This window comes from Kryptolebias marmoratus, linkage group LG6 (genome assembly GCF_001649575.2).
Source record: "Kryptolebias marmoratus isolate JLee-2015 linkage group LG6, ASM164957v2, whole genome shotgun sequence".
NCBI classification, from domain to species: Eukaryota; Metazoa; Chordata; class Actinopteri; order Cyprinodontiformes; family Rivulidae; genus Kryptolebias; species Kryptolebias marmoratus.
Genome location: NC_051435.1, coordinates 23,373,413 through 23,395,877, shown reverse-complemented (window position 1 = coordinate 23,395,877; position 22,465 = coordinate 23,373,413). Strand labels below are relative to the sequence as shown.

The 22,465-nt window shown below is 38.7% G+C and overlaps 1 protein-coding gene across 3 annotated transcripts in view; it reads right to left on the bottom strand.

The window, feature by feature from the left end:
• The window catches only part of rnf17 (ring finger protein 17), a 37,243-nt gene extending 36,414 nt beyond the window's left edge, over positions 1 to 829 (bottom strand). For all 3 annotated transcript variants that reach the window (XM_017430138.3, XM_025009078.2, XM_025009079.2), the window contains exon 1: positions 615 to 829. In XM_017430138.3, coding sequence (XP_017285627.1) covers positions 615 to 684 — 70 coding nt within the window. In that variant the 5' untranslated portion in view covers positions 685 to 829. The remainder of the gene's footprint in view (positions 1 to 614) is intronic.
• Between the last annotated feature and the right edge of the window lie 21,636 nt (positions 830 to 22,465).

Sequence of the window (22,465 nt, the reverse complement as noted above, 5' to 3'; positions counted from 1 at the left end):
ATTATTAGCACATTTTATTTTTAAAAGAATGATGTTTTTTTGTTTTTTTAATGAGAAATATTTGCCCCTCTAAACAATTCTGTTAATAGATAAGTCATTATTTACGGAGACGCAGGGGGAACCGTATCTGATGGGGGAACGGGGATCGACGTAACAGCAGCAACTCGAGCACATTGCTGCCCCCTATATGTCAAGAGGACAAATAACACCTGGCGTGGCGTGTGTGTTGATCAAATTCACCCGCCACTTCAAATAATTACCCGCATTAGGCCGGTGACGGGTGCTAATTTCCACCCCTGTATTGAATTAATGTTCATATCCAAATTGTCTCGTTGACCCCATATGTAATTGTATGGCAATTCCAGTTTGCGTTAAAAAAGACAATGTTCTGAAAGCTGTGCTATCATATTTATAAATTCATATTTGTCAAACTTTAATGCTCATAACAGCAGTTCTTTTTTATTTTCTACTCTTTCCTTGCCAGCACACCTGCTTGTAATTAACAAGCTCAATCACGTGCTAACCGATGCTAGCTAGCAAACTCAGTGGTAAGTTATCATAAAACACTGTAAATAAGAAGTTAAACTGTAGTAAACAGCTTGTAAATGTCCTACCCGGAAGCGTGAATGTCTCTCCACATAATTTGCAAATTACAGCACTGGGGCTGTCTCCTACATCCATCATTAATTGTGACTTTTCTTGTCCAAAACCTCGAACGTTCTGGAGGGTTTCTTCGTCACGTGACAACCAAAGGTGCGTTCACTGACCACAGTGTAATTTTTGGGTACTTCAGGGAAGTACTTTAGTTCATTGGCTTAGTTGATCTTCTTCTTCTTGTAGAGTTAAACTTTATTGGCGGTTGGCAAAAACCAGAAGGTGTGCTTTACCGCCACCAGCTGGTATGGAGTGTGGATTAGACTGCCTTTTATCTATATTATATGTAATTATGCTGATGTTCTGTTTACCAATTTTGTTTTTCTAACTATATTTGCATATAATAATTTGAACACTTTTACCTTTTGATTCTTTATGTAGTATATTTATTATATTGAATGTTTCTTTGATTTTTCTAAATTCATCTATCATACAGTTTCGATGTAGTTCATATTTCTGACAGACCTGTAGTTTCCTCTTGTCCACAGTAACCACATTGACCTGTATTGTGTTGTTGGATTTTGAATAATCTGCTGTTAAGTCCTGTGTGTTCAAACCTTTGGTTATTAATCATTCTTCTCTTCTGTTCCTCCCTCCTGCTCTCATTTCTCCTACTCGCTCTTGAATCCTGTGAAACAATCTTCCATTGATGTCTTTCTCCCATTGTTTTTGCAGTTTTCCCTTCAATTTCCATTTCACCATGGTTCTTGCTTCTGACTTACTTATGGATATTGTAAAGCTGATTTGATTATTTGTTGCTGTTTTTGCTGCCGTGTCTGCTGCTTCATTCCCTCTGACCTCGATGTATGCTGGTATCCATAAAAAGGTTCCTGTTAATCCCATCGTTTGGGTTCTGAATAGGTTCTTGTATCTCTAGTGTGGCTGCCTAAAGTGTTGAACTTGAATCTGAAGAGATGATTGTTTTGAACGGTGTCATCAATTAATTTGCGTGTGTACATTCCATGTGAGTTTCTTTTTCATCAAACCAAATCCTAGATGCTTTTCACACTTTTCTCAGTTTTAAAAACTAGCCACTTGTATTTTCTTCAGAGTAAACTACATTTCTTGCTCTCCTCCAGATGTCTCCATCATCCACAAAGAGTAAACATCCTATTCCCATTTCAATCTCCGCCAAAACATTTTAGAAAATCATTACAGAAAAATAATAAAGGAGTTATAATTATTCCTTGTGGTGTTCCAGTTTCCACCATATATTTCCTAGAATGTTTTTTTTTTTTACCTGTATATTTCTATTTGATAAGCAGTTTTGGATCCATTAAAACATTTTTCCTATTAATTCCTGATTTACATATTTTAATTGGTAACCCTTCAACCAATTATATATATCATATACTTTCTCAAAATTAAAGAATACTGCCACCTAAATTTATTTATCTTTGCTGTTCTAATTTCATGCTCTAAACATAAAATTAGATCATTAGTATTCTGCCTTCTTTGAAAACCATGTTGATATTTAGACATATATCCTTTATTATTCAAATAATACTGACTTTATTATGAGTAAATACAGCCAGCAAGACAGCTAAAACAGAATAATAAATTCAATGAGAAAAGGCTTGTTTTAATGTATTATTGTAAGTTAATTCTAATAATAACAAAATATTGTTTAACCATTGCCAGATGTGCTTTGCCACACTGAGGTAATTTGTGAATTAAGCCTGTTGAGTTTTTGCAGGATTTTTTTTTCTGAAAGCTGTGGTTTCCTTCTACAGGCCTTTTGGTGATTATAGACTTATAAAATGATAATGTTTGCATGTATGGTTGTCACTATGTGTGTAAGCTTTATGATGAATTGTGGACCTGTTCAGGGTAATCTGCTGCTTTAAACAGGAGGAAGTGTGTATAGTGAATGAATAAAGAGATAAAAAGGAACAAAATAGGCTGGTCATTCATTACGAATATAAAAACCGCCAAGTGTCAAAAGAAAAGTCATGCACTACTTCCTGTGGACACTAGAGGGCACCAAAGACCAAGGCAAACGCACAGTTGTTCCATGAGACAAGATTACAAAAAGGTATAAAAGAGATGCTTGAGCTCTTCAAACGTGCAAATATTTACATTTTATTCATTTCAAAAATTCTGAAAATGGTACAACTTTAGTGACACTTTACCCTTCTGAAAATCTCCACTTGTGGACATTTCAGCCTTTGGACTTCAGGGTGAAGTGGGTGAAGATCTGTGCATTTTATTGTTGAATGTTTGTATTCAACAATGTATTTATTTTGAAGGTTTTAAAGTGTCTAAATGTATACAATGCTGCCAAAGATTCATGAATGCAATCTGATTAATATTTGCTGGTTTACAAATTTATCTCGTCAGTATTACAATGCAGATTGTTTGTTATTTTGATGTATTCTTTTGTTTCCTGCTGGACCAATTGGAGGGCTTCAAACAGACCTAACAGGCCTTTGTCAGTCCTCTCCTCCATCTGAGTGCAGCTGCTAGCGGCACCGTCACCTGAGGACAACGAGCAACCATCAGCGAAGCAGCAATAACCTGAAGTGACAATCAGGGCAGAGCAGGGAGGTTCCCACATCAGCTGATAAAGGTGCTTTATTCTTTATTCTCTGGCAAAACCAACCATCGGAGAGCTCAACCAGATCCCTGGAGGGGAGGATGGAATTGCAGCATCAAAGGAGACTTTCCAGTCAGAGCTGGCAGGACGCAGCCTGAAAGATCAATTTAAACACATGTGACTTAACTGTGCCACTTCCAAAACTAGATATGTGTCCACCTGAATACAGCTCCTCTCCCTAATATGAAGTGAAAGTAGACCAGCCTGCTGTAAGGCTTCAAAACCTCTTCACCTACTAAAACAGACCTGGCTATTTCTGGTCTGTGAACTGCATGGCTCATTAGATGTCTTCATCCATGAGGTCAGTGGAAAAAAGAAGAAATCATCTAAACATAAATTTGCATGCAAATCCAAAAACGCAGCTTCTGAAAAAGAAATTTGAAAGTGCTTTTATTTTGAAGGTGAGCACTGTGGCGTTGTTTGGATAGCTACGTCATGGTGTCTGTGTGCTGCAGCAGCCTCTCTGTTATGTGGAGGTAATAAGATATTTGAGTTACTGTCATGTCAGCACAAAACACCAAAGACTGATACAGGATGTAGAATTGAACAAAAGATGGACATTTATGTGTTTATTGACTAAAGTCAAAGTAAAATGGCAAAGCAGTTTGATTAGTTTGTGGAGACTGGGTTACTGCAGTACAACTTATTTGGATATAATGGGATTAAAGAGCAGAGAAATACAGAGTGGGCAAAGCTTAGAGTAGTGATTTCTTACAAAACAGAAAAACAACAACAACAAAAACAACAGTAAGCCATTCTCTGATGGGGAATGTATTTAAAAGAGCCTTTGCCACTGCAATCCCCTGGCACCTACCTCAGGTATGCAACATGACTTTAGTGCATATGCCCACCTTTACAGAACGCCCCCAACATGAATTTAACATGTTCTCACATTCAAATTCAATTCAAAAATACTTTATTAATCCCAAAGGGAAATTAAATGTTGTTGTAGCTCATAATCCTGGTTTTATAAAAGAGTTGATGGCTGTTGGCAGGAAGGGTCTCTTGTAGCGGTCTGTCCTGATTTGTCCTCGGTCCTGGTGTCCTCAAAGAATCCCACCAGGTAAACCTCCTGTGGAGCCATTATGGCTGAACTCTGGAAGCGCAGGTCGGTCTTGAAGTCCTGGGCGATCTCCTGGACCAGGTGCTAGAAGGGCAGCTTCTGGATGAGCAGCTCTGTGGACTTCTGGTGATGGTGGATCTCCCTGAGAGCCACGGTCTCGGGCCTGTAGCGGTGAGGCTTCTTCACTCCGCCGGTGGTCGGGGCGCTCCTGCGGGCAGCTTTGGTGGCGAGCTGCTTCCTGGGAGCTTTACCTCCGGTGGATTTATGGGCACTCTGATTGGTTTTGGCCATGACTGGACTTCAGGGTTCTTCACATTTAACACTTGTTGTCATGGTTACGCATCATAACAAAATGTCCAAAAGTAAAAAGGCTTTAGTAAAAATCCTTCCAACTGCACAGCATCCGATACCAAAAAAAGCGATTTACATCCAGAAAAAAAGAGGAATAACATTTTCAAAAGCAATATCTCAGAATGAATGGAACAGAGCTACTCCAACATGCAGCCACTTTGAGCGGGGCAATTCTAGAAGATTGTTGAAAAATATAAAATCATATGGGAGGACATCAACACGTTAAAAATGTTCCAAAACCGCCCCGTTTCGCATGTGAAAAACACATCTTTTACATTTGTTTACCAGGTTTTCACTGGATTTGCCACATGTGAAGGTCATGTGATTTTTGTTCCAAAGCCACATTTTCCATGTGCAAAACATGGAAAAAGCATCTTCCACATTGTTTTTCCACATGTAAATTTAACATGTTTGTATATGTCAAAGTGTGTTTTTTTTATCTTTACATGTGAAGTTCATGTTTTGTTGTTTTTTCCTGTAAGGGCAACCAAAACTAGATTTTTGAGTTTTACCCTGTTGGTCCGGCCCTCTGAGAGTCTCAGTTTCTTTTCTAAAGCAAATCCTTCAGCTAACAGGAGACAGAAAGTCATCCAATGTTAGGCATTTCTTAATTTAAGACAACAAACAAATTATCAGTAAAGAACAACACAAATATTTGCCTGAACTTCAAAGAAGAAATATTATAGGTGATAAGAATACAGCAGTGTGATACAGCTCTGTTCATTACCTTTACCTAAATTTAAAGCCAATTTCAAAAAACAAATTCTACAGAAATGCTTGCCACAAACCTGCAATTAAACATTTTTATTAGAAACACCACTTTCAGTGTTACATTCCTTTGTGTTATTTGCTTTTAGGTAAAATGACTGATGAAAATGAATTTATTTAATTTACATTTTTGTTTTTCCACATTTGCTGAATAATTGATATTAGTCAACACACATTTATTTTAGCTGAAATATTTCTGAAAGAATATATATATATCTTTTTTACATCAGTAAACTGCTTCTTTATTTATATTCACATTTTGTAAAGATTATTTTGAAGACGAAAAACAAATCTTTAGTTGATGTTTTGAGTCTCAAAAGACTGAGAGGTTATATATTATTCTGAACTGCATGACTAAAGGAATCTGTATAGTAGACAAGATACTAGACAGGACTGGATGGGGGCAGGGACAGTTATGTGTGTATTTGTGTGCCAAGGTGGGGGTCGTATAGATGTGCTTACTATGAGTAATGAACCAATCAGTTGACTGCCTGAGGGGAAGTGGGGATGCCAGCAAAAAGGGACTACGCGTGCCCCCCTCATTCCTCCTTCCAAATGTGGGTCACTTCCTATCCTCGGGTGATTTCCCTCATGAGTCTGTTGAAACAATAACCTCCAAAACCTTTATCAAATAATGTACTCATTAACGAGGCTCTTAATTAAGACATGCGTCTCATTAGCTCTCTGTTAATGTCTCACTCAGGTCCAGAACAACCATCCGTGCTCTTCATGGTTATAATATAGCTATTTCCCAAATTACGGATTCTGGATCATTTCATGTGACCAGAGACTATTTTTTTTTAGGAACCCATCTATTTGTGTGTACCTGAAAGGTTCTGTTAGAAAAGCAAACCCATCTCTAACCCCTCTTCAGACAGGAGTCTGAAGGCTAAAGAATAGAACATGAAAAAGTGTTCAAACTTGCACTTTTTAAATCAAATATTTATCATTTTATTCTTTAAGACCAAACTTTAAAATAACTAAACCTAAAGCCCCCTTCACACTGCATGATGACCCACTACACCAGGACTATTCAACCTCTGCTGCATACGGGCCCATTTTATATATATATAAAAAATACTGGAGGTTGGAGATCCACAGCCAATAATTATCGCCTGTGGCCAAAAGGCAAAGGTGGACAATTATGTTTTTGTCCATGTCTGTATAGATGTGTCTGTTAGCAAAACCTGCAGAAAGTATTCATTGGACGAACATCTACAACTGATTAACCATAGCCAACTGACTTTTAAAAAATCCCAAAATTGACTCACTACACTTATCTGCTCACGTCTGTGCTAAGTTGTTTCCATGATGTTGTCACAATCAAGGTTGTAGCTGAGGCTCGAGGCCTGCATGGCCAGACGTGCTTCAAATTCTCAACAATCAAGCCATGCTGGTGCACGCCAGCCACATGTCATAGATATAACCACCAGGATGATAAACCATGAAGACCACAAATTTGTAATTTTTTATTTTGATGTCAAAACAGCCTCTTTCCTCTTTTTTTTACACCATATCCTGAAAAAAAAAGAATCAGATAGGTCAACAGACATTCAAGGCACATCAAAATCTTTAAGTGGCAGACCCCCACAGGCCACAACATAACGAGTGGAGCAAATGACAGTCACTTAGTGGCTTCCTCAGTCTCTTTGTCTGACCATGAAAAGACCTGCCATCTAACAAAGACCAAGACTAATGCAAGAGCAGAAACTATTATAACAAATATAAGACAAAACATTCTCATTCCTAAAATATATAAACACTATTCTACATTTTTTAAGTATTTAAGAAGCTTTACTTCTTAGAAGTCAGGTTTTAAATTTTCATGGTCGCAGATTTGTCTGACAAAGGTAAGGACAATTACATCCAGGTCACCTGACGTAAACAGACAACAGACATTTTTTCATGCGTGATGACTGCATCAATTCACTAAAAGCACAATGATGATGATAATAGCCACAGATTTATTGCGCTGAACGACTTTTAGCCTTGCAGCCTGTTTTTGGCAGCCTTTTGTCATCGTGGCCTGTTTGACCCTTTGTTACAGAGATATGTCCTGTCCAGGGCCGTAGCCAGACTTAAAAAAAATACTGAGGTCAGCCACTCATTATCCCTCCGCACATCAGTTACAATGAAGACCAAAACTTAATTAAAATGGAAGCATTTATTTAAAACAAGTGACTTGAATGTGTATATGACATGTATTTGTGTGCGTTTGTAAATTCATTCAATTCAATTCAGTTCAAAAATACTTTATTAATCCCAAAGGGAAATTGAATGTTGTTGTAGCTCATAATCCTGGTTTTGTTAAAAGGTTGTTATAGATGCTGATGGTTCTAGGCAGGAAGGGTCTCTTTTAGCAGCCTGTCCTGATTTGTCCTCGGTCCAGTCAAAGTGGCTGGTGGACAAAATTTTAATTTTCACTCCTGGTCCGGATGCAAAAAAAGTGCTGAAGTCGCCCTTTATTGAGGTTTAACAAATTAGATTAAGGTTTCACAAATCCCATACTTGGTTTTAAATGTTCTGCAATCAGTGTCTAGGTGTTGTAGTTTTTTAATTAGAGTAGATTGAAGATGCTGAAGGTAGTGAAAAATTAGGTGGAATTGGCCTTTAGCCATTTTCCGATTCGGAAGCTGCAATCGGAAACCATCTTCAACTTTGTGGAATTAAAGGAGAATATTTTTAGCAAGTTACCTCGGTTGTGTTTCACTGTAAGTGGCGCTCTTCTTCTTCTGGTCTTTATTTTAGCAGTAAGGTACACAAAGTTTCACTCTTCTTCGTAGACATTGAGTTTGGCTGCAGCTGCACACAGTTGCAGCGCCTCCTACAGTAAACCGATGGAGCTACGCAGAGAACCACACAATTCAAAAGATTTAACTTTTTTCTATAATATACACAGCAGAAAAATACTGAGGTCCGGACCTCGGTGTCCTCAATGGTAGCTACGGCCCTGGTCTTGTCTAATAACACTTCAGATGAGATGTTCAATTGAGTTTCTTCATTTTTGGAACTGAGAAAGCTCCTCAAATGGGAAGTAACATCTTTTAAGAGTAAAAAAGAAAGTCTGGTTGCCCTTTGATTTCTTTTGATGATTACTTGACAAATTTGAATGGCGAGTCCAGATTTAACCAACAGCTGACCTGTAGTTCTACAACACAACCTCCATGTGTTGATCTTTTAGACGTTTATGGACTAGAAGAACAAACATCTAAAACACTGAGTCTCAAATCTGCCTCTAATAGGGTTTTACCTTATTTGAAAACATAGTAGTTAGGTTTAAATACTCCCCACCTAACCCAAAAGACTACTGTTGTGCTACAAACCAGTTTGTTTCATCAGATTCTGTAATTAGTCCTGGGCTTTCAGGGCACAAGCTACTATAAAAAAGGGCAACAGGTCATAACCTTTCTAACAAGCTCTAATTAAAACAACTCAAATTAAGGGGTACTTCCTGCTAACAATATGCTCCCTCAGCCCCCCTTTTATCACCCCACTGTCTCTACTATTTTCTCATATCCACCCACACCAGCACATACATTCACATCATATGATACCTTGCACTCATTCACCTGCTGCTTGGCTGTGGGTCCATGCATGTCCAACACTTTATCCCTCACATTCAAAGGAATAGTTAGGCAGAGATGGATATAGGGCATGTCTAGGTACCAGTCATTGGGACTTGAAAAAGTGTGTTTAAGACTGCTCTTGTTGCTTCGGTGACCTAAAATCCTGTGAAATCACACAGATTCACATCAAGGGAAAGGACTGTGAGAGAGTCAGAGATCAGCTAGTTAGCCTGCCTTCCTAATTGGTCTGTCAGCCGTTTACACCACTGGCTTAAAGACAGAAGCTTGGTGTGACTGCTGTAAAGATGGATTGGATCTAAAGGGTGTGGAGGAGACTGGATAATATTTGGGAGGTGGTGGGGAAGAGTGGTGGATGTTGCAATTATGCCACTTTGTTGCACTTAAAGAATGCTTGACCTGCTTCTCAGCATTAATATGGCACATTTTTCTGGGGAGGCTGGGGTCGGCACAAACACTTCGGTTATACGAGGGAGTGTGTGTTACAAAAAAGGAGACACTTTTGGCCAAATTCCTGAAAGAGTGTGATAGTGTGTGTGTGCGTGTATGTTGTCAACTGCCCCAGGGGACTGAGGCCGTGAGAGCTTTGTTTGTCCTGGGTGGGCAACAGAGGAGGTGAAGAGGTTGGTGAAAAGTCTGATTTACTTTATCACAAAATGCAAAGACAAATCCCAAATGTAGAGAAAAAATTCTGACCGGTGTCATAATGTAAAAGCTAATTTGTAATACGAACACCTAACATAACAAATTTTTGTCTCGAACATTGTTATATAAACCTTTTTACCACCATCACTTTAAGGTTGAATAGTTATTCACAGAGAAATTTATGATTATTTTCACTAAAGACGGTCGGTCCGTGGGCCAGTAACAGTAATGGTCTGTGTCAAACTGAAAAAAGTTAGGACGTTGTGCTAAATGTAAATAAAACCATAATGTAATGATTTTTAAATCTCAAAAACCTATATTTTATGTACAATAGAAAACAGTAAACAATTTTTTAAACTAAGAAATTGTTTTAGTTTTTGAATAGAAAAGGTAATTTTGAATTTTATTGCAGGAACACATCTCATAAAAGGCTGTAAAAATAGATGTAACAAATAAGAAACTGGAGAAGCATTTTACAACTAATTAATAGTAACAGGTCAGTAAGAGGACTCAAAAGGAACATTTTAGAGAGGCAGAATCTCAGAATCAAAGATGGGCAGAGGTTTACTAGACTGCGAAAAACTAAATCTAAAAGAAAAGGAACAATTTCAGAATAATCTTCCTTTATCAATCTTTGGCAAGACTTTTAATATCCCATAATCTATAGTTTATAGTATTATCATGTCTCCCGTCCCCTCCCCTCTCTGCCCTGCTTCAGCTCTGTGTTTTGTATTTTCCTTTGGAGCCTCTCTTTGCATATCTTCCAAAATTTGTGAATTAAGGATTTGGTCAGCTGGTCTCTCAACACAATTGATCAAATTTTCTCAACGAGAAGACAGGGTTTAGGGGAACCCACTTGTCCAGACGGGACATTTTTCTCAGGATACACAATGGACTCCTGGCAGGAGTGGAGGATTGTATATCTGTCGATACTGTCAGTCAAGGATGTCGAAGATGTGTACACAATTGGATTTTTGATAACAGGCTTTCTGCTTTTTAGAGTTGGCGGTTACCTGGCATATCGGGAAATTTGGAAAACCTCGGCAGCTGTTCTGGCCACTGCCGAGGCTGCCAGGCATGTGTGATGGGATCTGCAAAGAGATCAACACTCAGATTATGATGTTACATGAGCAGAATCGCAGACTGGATGCGATCCTTTCACAGGATCGCAGGCTAGATGCAGTTCCTGGACTCGGGGATGAAATGGGATAAATCTTGGAAAAAGTTGTTTGCTTGGATCTGGTGGAATAGACCTGGAATTTGGCTGTTTGTATTCGCTATTGAGAAGCACCAGCTAGTCTTTGAAGGCAGACGGAAAATAAGAGTTGGCCTGACCCAAAACAATTATCGTTATGTGAATCTGGCTCCCTTGTGCTGGCCAAACCAGCAACCCAAAATGTTGAAAGAGCCATTTTGGACCAAAAAAAACAAAAAACAAATCTATCTGGAGCTGCAAAAAAATAAAAGCCTTATATAAGGCTTATAATGAAGGCAACACAGACTTTAAGTATCTATATTAGCCTATTATCAAAATGACTAAGCGTATACATATTGAGCATTCATGATTTATTCATTAAAATTTTTTAAATTATTCATTTTCAAATATAATACTCTCCAGATCTTAGATAACCCATTAAAGTTAAATAAAACTATTATGTTTGAAGGCTTTACTTTAATCAATCAAACTGGTTTGCTCAGGAATAAATGAAATACTTTAGTAAACCAAACATTTTACAACTAGATATTACGTAATATCGGTGTTTATCTTCCACTCAATGGAGAAAGCTAGCGGGAGTTTTTATAACAATGTGCCGGAAGTCAGGCGTTCTCCCCCCGATATACCAAACCTGGAGCGCTCGGCCAGCTGACAGCTGGCTGCTAATACAGCGGGAGCAGACATGTCCGAATGTCAGAACAATATTGCAATTAGGTGATGTATTGATGAACCGAGCAGATATTTGAGACTTTCAAAGCCACGTTCTCGCCTTAAAATATTGTAAAAAATCCTGTTGTGTCACTTAAAGTGTAATATAGCAAAATAATTTGCAGCTCTTCACCGTCATTGCCACTTTGCTTGAACGCCCTTTTTGGACCCGCAATGAATTATGGGATATGGTGAGCCGTGAAGGATACACCGGACCCATCCTTCAAATCTGGGGAAAAGACGGACGCATTTGAAGTAGACTTCGAATTCAGACAGGCTTTGTCACTACGCTATGACATAATCGGCCGACAGAGCCGTCCTTCGAAGGATGAAGACCCTGAATTCGGACACAGCTTTAATAATTATCCTACACATTTTTACAGCATTGGAAAACGTTACGATTGTTTGTCCTCCTACAGAAACCATTTTAAAACAAAAATATATTTCCCACCCCCATCTTTTTCCATTTTTAAACAGTTTTGAAAAAGCTCCATGGAGCCTCTAGGGCAGCGCTAAAGAGCCGCGTGTTGCCAACCCCTGGTCTATTAAGACCTGTTATCACTGTATCAAGTATTGATGTTTTTATTTCTGTATTTCTATATTTGATTTTGATGTCTTTATCTCTGTATTTCTGTATTTAATTCTGTATCTGATTCTTGTTTAGGTTATACATCACTGACAGACTTACAGATTGTTAGTTTACTCAAATTACCTGTTATAGTCATACCAATCATACTATTAGCTAAAAGTACTCATTATTCTGTTATAATTATCTATATTTGATTTTGATTTTTTATCTCTGTATTTCAAATGCCTCCTCTTAGAGGAAAGTTTATTCACCAATCTTACTATTAGCTAAAATTTACCCGATTAATGTTTTTATTTCTGTATTTGATTCTGTTGTTGTTTCTGTGTTGTAAAGCACTTTGGATCGCCTTGCTGCTGAAAAGTGCTATATAAATAAATTTCACTTCACTTCACTTCACTTCTATCAAGGAAAGAAGAAGTCAGATGTGAACACCATCCAGAAACACTGCTGTCTTCTCTGAACCAAAGCTCATTTAAAATGGACTGAGGCAAAGTTGAAAACTTTTCTGCGGTCAGACAAATCAAAATTTGAAACTTGTTTTGGAAACCATAACCCCTCCCCCAACACACACACACACACACACACACACACACACACTCTATTGTGTGCTGTTTTGCTGATGCATTTTCTATTACAGTACTTTTATAGTGTATTGGTCTATGCCTTTGCGGCTGAAAGAATGTGAATTTCCCCGCTAAAAGACAAATAAAGGTTCCTGTTTTTCTAATCTATTCCTTTAAAATGTGGCTGGATTGGCACAAATTTGGAAAACCTCCTTTATAGCAATCATGATGATAATACACTTTCAGTAGTCACCAAATAGGTTTTTTCTATTTTTCTATTTTATTCCATTTCTGTCTCCCAAGATGCCCTTCTGCACCCTTAGTACATTTTATATATCAGTAGCATGTTCTCACAAAAACCCTATCATGTACATTCAAGATTGCACGCTCTGAACCCCACTTTCTCACGAGCCTCACAGACTGTGTCAGAGTGCAGCTAAGTGCTACAAGATTGTGGCATGTGATCTTGTAGTGTGGATTGGTATTTTCAATAAAGTGTTAAGAGCATAGTTCACGGCATGTCCAAGTGGGAGGAGACCCTGGGCAAGACACAGGACACGCTGGAGACTATTTTTCTCAGCTGGCCTGGGAACGCCTTGGAATCCTTCTAGAAGAGCTGGAAGAGGTGGCTGTGGAGAGAGATGTCCGGGCTTCCTTGCTTAAGCTGCTGCCCCTGCAGCCTAACTCTGAAATAAGCAGCAGATAATGAATGAATGGATGGGTTAAGAATGTGGTGCAATCCTATTGGTTGATGTGATGCATGTAGCTGCTACATGGCCATGAGCGTTGCGATAGCTTACTTGTAACGCTGCCAGTACAGTGTGCATGTGATGTGGTTGTAGCCTATGCATTAAGGTAGCATAGCCTGTTGTTCTTTAGATTCTTGACAACCAAGCCACACTGGTGCACACAGGCCTGAAGAGCTCACCAAGTCCTTGCAAAGACCATTAGCAGTGTAGCGGGTTTTCACGTTGTAGTGTGTTCTTCATCTAAAGTGGGTTCAGGGGTGGGGGTGTAATGGGGTCATGTATGAGCAAGTCAAACAGGGTTATAAAAATTGATGAAAACTACACTATTCTTACAAGAGAAGGTTAATAATAAAATGTCTTTGCTGTCAGATATGAAGGTGTTTATTTTCTAATAACCATAGTTTGTGTGCTTTGTATCAGTTTACATTGACTCTGTGGAGATTAGAGCAGTAGTGTGAATATTTTGGCACAGTTCATGTCTGAACTGTCAAAAGGCAAAAGATGTGTTGAGATCAAATTATACACATGTTGCGGGTTTTCTGGAGATGACTCAAATCCACACACACAGACATCAAACACATAATAATAAATTTAATGTTCTAAAATGTCCAAAGGCAAAACACTGATTTAAATTTGTTTTTTTAAACCATCCTGTAACTTGTCTTGTCTGTACAGTGTTTGACTGTCTTTTTAGGATATCACTTGTTTATTCCTTGTCCAAGAAGTGACTGTATTGCCGAAGTGCTGACACAATCATTTGCATAAACGTGCAGTTGGAATTTTATTTATCTCTGTCATCTCAAACATCCTTTTATTATTTGTTCTCTGCTCCTGAGTGAACTCCAGCAGACAGTGTGTCTCTTTCATCGCTCCTCTTCATTACCTCTGTTTCTGCGTGTGTCACTGCCAACAGACAATGACAACAATACCATCAGCTGCCAAACCCGCAGCCATAATTACAGCTCTAACAGGGAGAGACTGCCCTCTTGTCAGTTAGAGACAGCAGCTACAGTCAAACACACCTGGGTGAATGTCTCTGAGGTGACGAAAGACAAATGTGGTGGTGAAGTGTGGCGCCAGGCCACTGAGTACACTCAAAGTCCTGTAATCTGGGAATCCTGGAGGAAATGAGCAGGAAAGGAACTTCCTGAACTGTCATATCTGTAGGTACACATTCATACTTTGTATTGTCACAGCTCCAACCTTCCAGGCCCAACAGCAGACAGAAACTGGACAGCTCTTAATGTGACGTATGTCATTTAAAGCAGCACGTAACATCATAACAATGCCTGGGTGTGTTCTCATAACCACTCCTATTTCTGCAGGCAGCAATTGTTGCAGAAAGTCCTAATATGTCTTAGTAAAAGTACACTACTCAAAAAAATAAAGGGAACACTCAAATAACACATCCCGAATGAATGAAATATTTTCATTGAATACTTTGTTCTGTACAAAGTTGAATGTGCCGACAACAAAATCATACAAAAATCATCAATGGAAATAAAATTTATTAACCAATGGAGGCCTGGATTTAGAGTCACGCACAAAATGAAAGTGAAAAAACACACTACAGCCTGATCCAACTTTGATGTAATGTTCTTAAAACACATCAAAATGATGCTCAGTATTGTGTGTGGCCTCCGCGTGCCTGTATGACCTCCCAACAACACCTGGGCATGCTCCTGATGAGTTGGCGGATGGTCTCCCGAGGGTTCTCCTCCCAGACCAGGACTAAAGCATCCGGCAACTCCTGGACAATCTGTGGTGCAACGTGACACTGGTGGATGGAGCGAGACATGATGTCCCAGATCTGCTCAATCAGATTCAGGTCTGGGGAACGAGCGGGCCAATCCATAGCTTCAATGCCTTCATCTTGCAGGAACTGTTGACACATGAGGTCTAGCATTGTCCTGCATAAGGAGGAACCCAGGGCCAACTGCACCAGCATATGGTCTCACCTAATGGCAGTCATGCTACCTCTGGCGAGCACATGGAGAGCTGTGCGGCCCTCCAAAGAAATACCACCCTACTCCATTACTGACCCACTGCCAAATCGGTCATGCTGAAGGATGTTGCAGGCAGCAGATCGCTCTCCACGGCGTCTCCAGACTCTGTCACTTCTGTCACATGTGCTCAGTGTGAATCTGCTTTCATCTGTGAAGAGCACAGGGGGCCAGTGGCGAATTTGCCAATCCTGGTGTTCTCTGGCAAATACCAAGTGTCCTGCACGGTGCTGGGCTGTGAGCACAACCCCCATCTGTGGACGTCGGGCCCTCATACCATCCTCATGGAGTCAGTTTCTAACTGTTTGTGCAGACACATGCACATTTGTGACCTGCTGGAAGTCATTTTGCAGGGCTCTGGCAGTGCTCTTCGCACAAAGACGGTGGTAGCAGTCCTGCTGCTGGGTTGTTGCCCTCCTTCGGCCTCCTCCACGTCTCCTGGTGTACTGGCCTGTCTCCTGGTAGCGCCTCCAGCCTCTGGACACTACGCTGACAGACACAGCAAACCTTCTTGCCACAGCTCGCATTGATGTGCCATCCTGGATGAGCTGCACTACCTGAGCCACTTGTGTTGTAGAGTCCGTCTCATGCTACCACGAGTGTGAAAGCACCACCAACATTCAAAAGTGACCAAAACATCAGCCAGAAAGCAAAGGTACTGAGAAGTGGTCTGTGGTCCCCACCTGTAGAACCACTGCTTTATTAAGTGTCTTGCTAATTACCAATAATTTCTACCTGTTGTCTATTCCATTTGCACAACAGCATGTGAAATTGATTGCCAATCAGTGTTGCTTCCTAAGTGGACAGTTTGCTTTCACAGACGTTTGATTTACTTGGACTTACATTGTGTTGTTTAAGTGATCCCTTTATTTTTTTTGAGCAGTGTATAAATGTCAGACAATAAATTTAATCCAACTTGTTAAGGATTTTTTTCCCATTAACACAGTGTCAGGTTTGGTGAGTGAGGTGAACCCAATATGCAGGCTCAAACTCGGAGGAGCTCAAAGAAAAACTAGTTTATTTATTACAGAAACTAAATAACAAAAGCTTAAAAAGAACCAGGGTTGCAAAGACATGAGAGACAAGACATGAGGATAGCCAGACAGCACATGTGAGTGACAATGAACCAGTGGGGAGGTGAAGGAGATGAACAGGTTTTAAAGGCTGAGGGTGGTTGTAAGCGGACACAGGTGACTGATTAGAAACGAGGGACAGGTGTGGGTGGTTGAGGCAGGCTGACAGGTACTGAGCAGAGGAAAGGTGAATAATAACAGGGAACACAAAGGGCACAGGGAGCAAAACACCAAATATGCACACAAACCAAATAACAGAATTAAAGAAACAATCAATCTAATACAAAAACAAACTACCCAAATCCTGACACACAGTATCAGAATAAAAATATGTTTTGTAAGTAGGAGTTTTTTATATTTAAAGCTTTAGGAATAAGATAAATAAATGGAGAAATCCTTCTCTTTATTTTACTAGATGTTATTGCATCCCTAGTTCCAAAAAGATTTGGACATTATGCAAATCTATATTTTTTTCACAATGGAGCATAAATGTATCAAAAGTTTAAACAAAAATAATTTAGACAATTTTTAGGACAATAATAAGGTATTTGGAATTTGATGGCAGTGACACTGAGGGCCCAAAGATCACCCCCACCAGATATTGACTTTCAGCTTTGTCCTTTGACCTCAGAGATTCTGCAGATTATTTGATTTATATGATGATATTTTGAACTGTAGATGATGGGACATTCAAAGCCTCTGAAACTTTCCAAGGGGGAACATTATTCTGAAATTGTTCTACTACTTTTAGATGCAGTTTTTTGCAGGCTGGTGAACCTCTGCTTATCTTTACATCTGAGAGATTCAGGCTCAGTCCTCTTACTGAACTGTTGCCAATTAACCTTATTAGTTGTAAAATGTTATTCCTTCTGTTTCTTATTTGTACCAATAACATATAGTCTTTTGTTGCCCCTGTCTAAACTTTTTTGAGATGTGTTGCTTCCATCAAATTCAAAATAATCTGTTTTTTAATGGTACAATTTTTTAGTTTATAGTTCTGTTTACATAGTTCCATTATAAATAAAATATGGATTTATGAGATTTGCTAATATTTGCATTCTGTTTTTATTTACATTTTACTCAGCATCCCAACTTTTTCCAGAATTGGAGTTGTTCTCGGACTTGTCCAGGGTGTACCCCACCTCTTGCCTGATGACTGCACGAAACCAGTTCCCAGAGTCCACTAAAAACCTCAAAGTTCCTCTAAGTTTATGAATATAAATGTTTGATTAATACTGCATTCTAGTATTATATTAATAACATTATCTTTTTAGATATATTTAATGAAAACCTTTGTTTCTAAAGATTGCATGAGACTTATGCTAAAGTAGGTGCTCTGAATTTTTGGTGCTTGCGGGGCTAAACTGTAAAGACTACATGAAAAGCCAAGTAATTACAGAACTATGTAATAATTTGAATATGAGTAAAGTAGGTCAACATAATAACTGAGATAGTGATCAAACCCATTTACAATCCTTGTGATAATCTGATACTACTAAAATATCAGTTACTGTAAAACATGCAGCAACATGATTCTTCTCAGGCTACACAGGTCTAAATCACAAGCTGTACCTTATTAAAAAAAAACCACACAAATATGTACAACTTCAAGTTTTATCTGCAGATACTGGAGCATATGGCTTATTGTGCACGTTTTATCAACAAGTGAACAAAAAACATACATAGATTAAAAATCAGGTTAAAGTGTGGCAGATTAACTCCATCAGAAGCAGCTGTCTGTTTGCAGCAAAAAAGGACAATAATTTAAAGTAACTGGAGCTCGGGAGGAATATTTAAAACCTCTCTGCATTTTTAAGACTTTAATTACATCCAAAAGAAGAACTTGCACACTGATCAGGAGGAATGAATCATGTATGAAACCATGACATGTAGGAGATTCAACAACTTAGTATTTCATGGAAGAAGTTGATCTATAGTGTCAGTCAGTCCTGTTGTACTTTGAGGCGTCCCTTATCCATCTTTTAGATATATGATAAAAGATCAAGTTTGTGGTGATTTATTTTATTTTGGAACATAGCTGTTTCAGTCACTTACTGTATATGCCCAATGTAACAAAGTAATTTATTATATTTGTGCATACTCAGTTTTGTTTAGGCACCAAAACCACAAGGTTAAATGAAATGTTCGGACAAAGTGAAAAGGGTTTCTTTAAAAGTTACAGTATAAATAATTCCTACCTTACCCATTGTAGAAGCTTCTTGTATGACTTCAATTTGAAGATATTGTTGGGATTCTGGTGTCTGTGTCTGTGTGTGAGTGAGAGATCTGCTTTCAGAGGAGATCTTTGCTGGGAGCTCTGCTGGTGCTGTGCTGCCAGCACAACAGGTGGCAATCACCTCATCAGCAGGCTGGTGAATATAAGCAGCTGCAGAGCCTTCATTCTTCGCAGGATGATTAACCTTGACTGTATTTTCAAGCCTCACTTGAGCTCTAGTGCATTTTGAAGCCTTGTAAATATTTTGATCTCTCAAGTCATCTTTCCTTCTGTGTTCCAGATTGCTGCTCCTGTAGTCCTGTTCACCACTCACCTGGCTCACCTGGCTGTTCTCCTGGCTGCTGCAGTTCGCAAACCACCATCGCTTTCATCTCCTCACCGGCCTGCCCGCTCTCTAGCTGCAGATTTCTCCTGGACTAACCATTTAGGCTCGCACCAGAACCCACCTTCCCCCCAGATGCTCAAAACCAGTCCTGGATCATTGTAAGCTCTTCCTCGCACCATTTATCCATTAATCTTTCTCTATTCCTTGCTTAACTTATCTCTCCTCTCTCCAGACATACCTGAATCCAGACCAAGCACATTTAATCCTTGTAAATATTGTAAAAAAAAATTCATCCTTTACCACTTGTGTCCTGGTGATTCTGCATGTGGGTCAAGAAATCATTCCCCAATTATAGAGTTTACATCCAACAGGACTGATGAGATAAAGACAAATCTTATTACAGCTAAAACAAAAGAGGATTATTCCTGTCTTCAAACTCTGATCTATTGATTCATGTAAAAGCTATTTTATAAACTTTTACATCGCAGTTACTTTTGTTTACTCCTTGAGATTTTTTTCATTTAACAATTTGGTTCATAAACACTGTTGAATGATGTCTCCTTTGAACCCTCAGTCTATCATTGCCACCATAATCTATATACATGTAGATATATCTGTATATCTATATGGACATATCTATATATAGTTAAATATGCATTTTATATAGATACAAAAAACTCCCATTTCGCCCTATTTTTTGCACGTGTGGTTCCACTTCACTTCAAGCTCATTTTTTCTACCAGAGGCCTGGGAGCTTGAGTATTCTGTGCAACATACTGGTGATTAAAATAACTTTCACATTTATCTTTAGAAAGTTTATTACTAAACACCATTTTGTCACAAAGACAACACACTGTAGCATAACTATATGTTCTTGTAAATATAGCTGTTTAAGTAGAAAAGAATCAGGGAACCTGATTGTGTTATTTTTGGATTAATTTAATGCAGTTCACAAAATCAGATGGAATTTATGTATTAGTTAATTCTTTGTGAATTTGACCAAGTTTTCCTGCAGAGCTTTCACGTTCTATTAGTCTGAGCGTTAGCATGAGCCTCTCAGATCAGGACCGCACTCGGCCTGTTTACACTGACACTAATCACTTATCCCTCGCTGAAGTTCTGCTAAAACCATCAGACACATGGAAGCAATTCAGTGCATGCACAACACCAGCGTCATCCTGAAAAACAATCTGTTACTAAGGCAACAGGTGATGTCGTCCACATTTGAAGCAGAAGCAGGAATTAATTATGAGTGTCCTATCACTGAAAACTGAGTTTATGGACCAAGCAGAGGTTTGGAGAAACAACAGTAAAGATTACATCAGTGTCCACACGTGCACGGTATCGAGAATTAAAGCCAGTGTGCTTGTTTGGCCAGGCTGCCTAAAATATGTCAGGATGTAATGTGTTGCAGATATCAATGTGTTTGTGCTAAAAAGAAAAATGATTTCAGAGACACGTAATAAGCTTCAGGTATGAATGTGTATTAAAGCTCTACAGACTTATTCTTGTCAAACTTTCATGAAGACCATTAAATTAACTTCATATGCTTATAAAATGATGACTGTGGTGGGGGGTAGCTTTAGGAAAAACAGTGTGGTTTTATCATAAAGTCTCACACTGTAAATATTTGAGGAGGGTGGATTTTTTCTGGTGTGTCCTTGCCTTATTGGCCGGAACAAGAGGCCACGTGAGACTACTGCACGTGCCATATAATGTGACATCTTGGTATGGTATTGCCAAATGTAGGTCATTCTGTTCAGGGAGGGGGAGCTGCTAATTGAATAGAGCTACTTTCACTGAGTGTAAAATGAACTCTTTACTCCACTCTGTGCCAGTGTCACCACATTCTTTACGATGTAATCCCATATCTCAACTTCCAGATGATCATAAATCCTTAAACTACAACTCACCCAGTGTGTGACCAGAATATTTAGTATAAAATATTTAAGAAAAAAAATGGTTTGCCATCATTCCAGTTGTCCAATGTTTGAGCAATCTTTATGTGGTACTATAATGATGCAATCAGGACGAGTGCATGCTATACACAGGAATTTTACAAACAAATGAAGCTGACCTTGGCTTTAGGCTCTGCTGATGAACAAACATCGAGAACTGCCAGCAGGATGAGGTTACAACACACCTGATGAACATCAATGGACATTCCTAAACTGAGACTCATGTGTGTTTAATACTTAACCCTGCTGATAATAAAAAGGTTTAGATCAGAAAGATCAGAAAGGAGATTTTGTTTTGCTGACTCACGGGACCATGTGTTGGAGCTTCAGAACCTGGTGTTGTTAGACTAAAGTATCATAGCAGATTTACAGCAGAAATACCTTTTTTGTAGGATTTCTAGTTCTGCTTCCTTGATTTTTGGAGGAAGAAGGTGGGAAGTAAAAGGTGGAAAGATCAGTGGACCAGCAGAAATCGCTTCCGGGACTTTCTGGGTGCCAGCATCCAGAAGGATAATGATTAACGGGGAATGACTGGTCCTGGCTGGACTTAAGCTTGTGTCAGGTTTTGCCATAAATAGAGCCTGAGCACTTTTTTCTTAAAGTCTTTCTTTGTTTCCTGGTCTTATCTGCATTCAGAGTGTTCTGGTGTTCATTATTTCCTTTTTGCTGCCACTTTCTTTTGTCAATATTTCTCTCTTTTTGTTTAAGTGGACATTTTTGTAAAAGCCACTTCAGTCTCGTTCAGTGTCCTCCTCCTCTTCCCTAACTGTGCCTTGGTTACAGGAGTTTAAATAAAACTCAAATGGTTATTCACAAGTTCAAAGTCTCTAAAGTTGTATTTAGGTTGAAAATTAAACAATTTAAACTTGTGTATTTTAGTGTTAAGTTGAGCATTTTAACATGAGGATTTAAAGCAGTCAGCTTGGTTTTGATGTATCTTTTCTTTCCCACAGATTTGTTTGAATTTCCAACTAGAGGGGTTCCTGTTTGATAAAATAAAACTGGAAGAGTCCATCTAAAAACTTATTGGGTCAGTGACTGGTACTGATTTCCACGAAAAGACAATTAGAAAATTTTTGAAAAATGATAAGTTATCAGTCAGTTTGAAGCTGATAAAACTAGAATACTTAATTACTATTTATTTCAATTGAAAGCTTGGCTAGAAAAGAATATACTATATTTAAAGACAAGCATATTTATATAAAGTGTTTTTGAAGTTTTTGACATGTGTTCAGTTTATAGGCTGTGAGAAGTGGGCAGGCAGGGAAAAACGTTCAAATTTTGAGACCCTGGAAAAGTAAAAAAAAAAAAGGAAAAATTTAAATTCATATGGTGAGGCAGGTGTATCTGTCATGATTATTACAGTGTACATATTAATATAAAT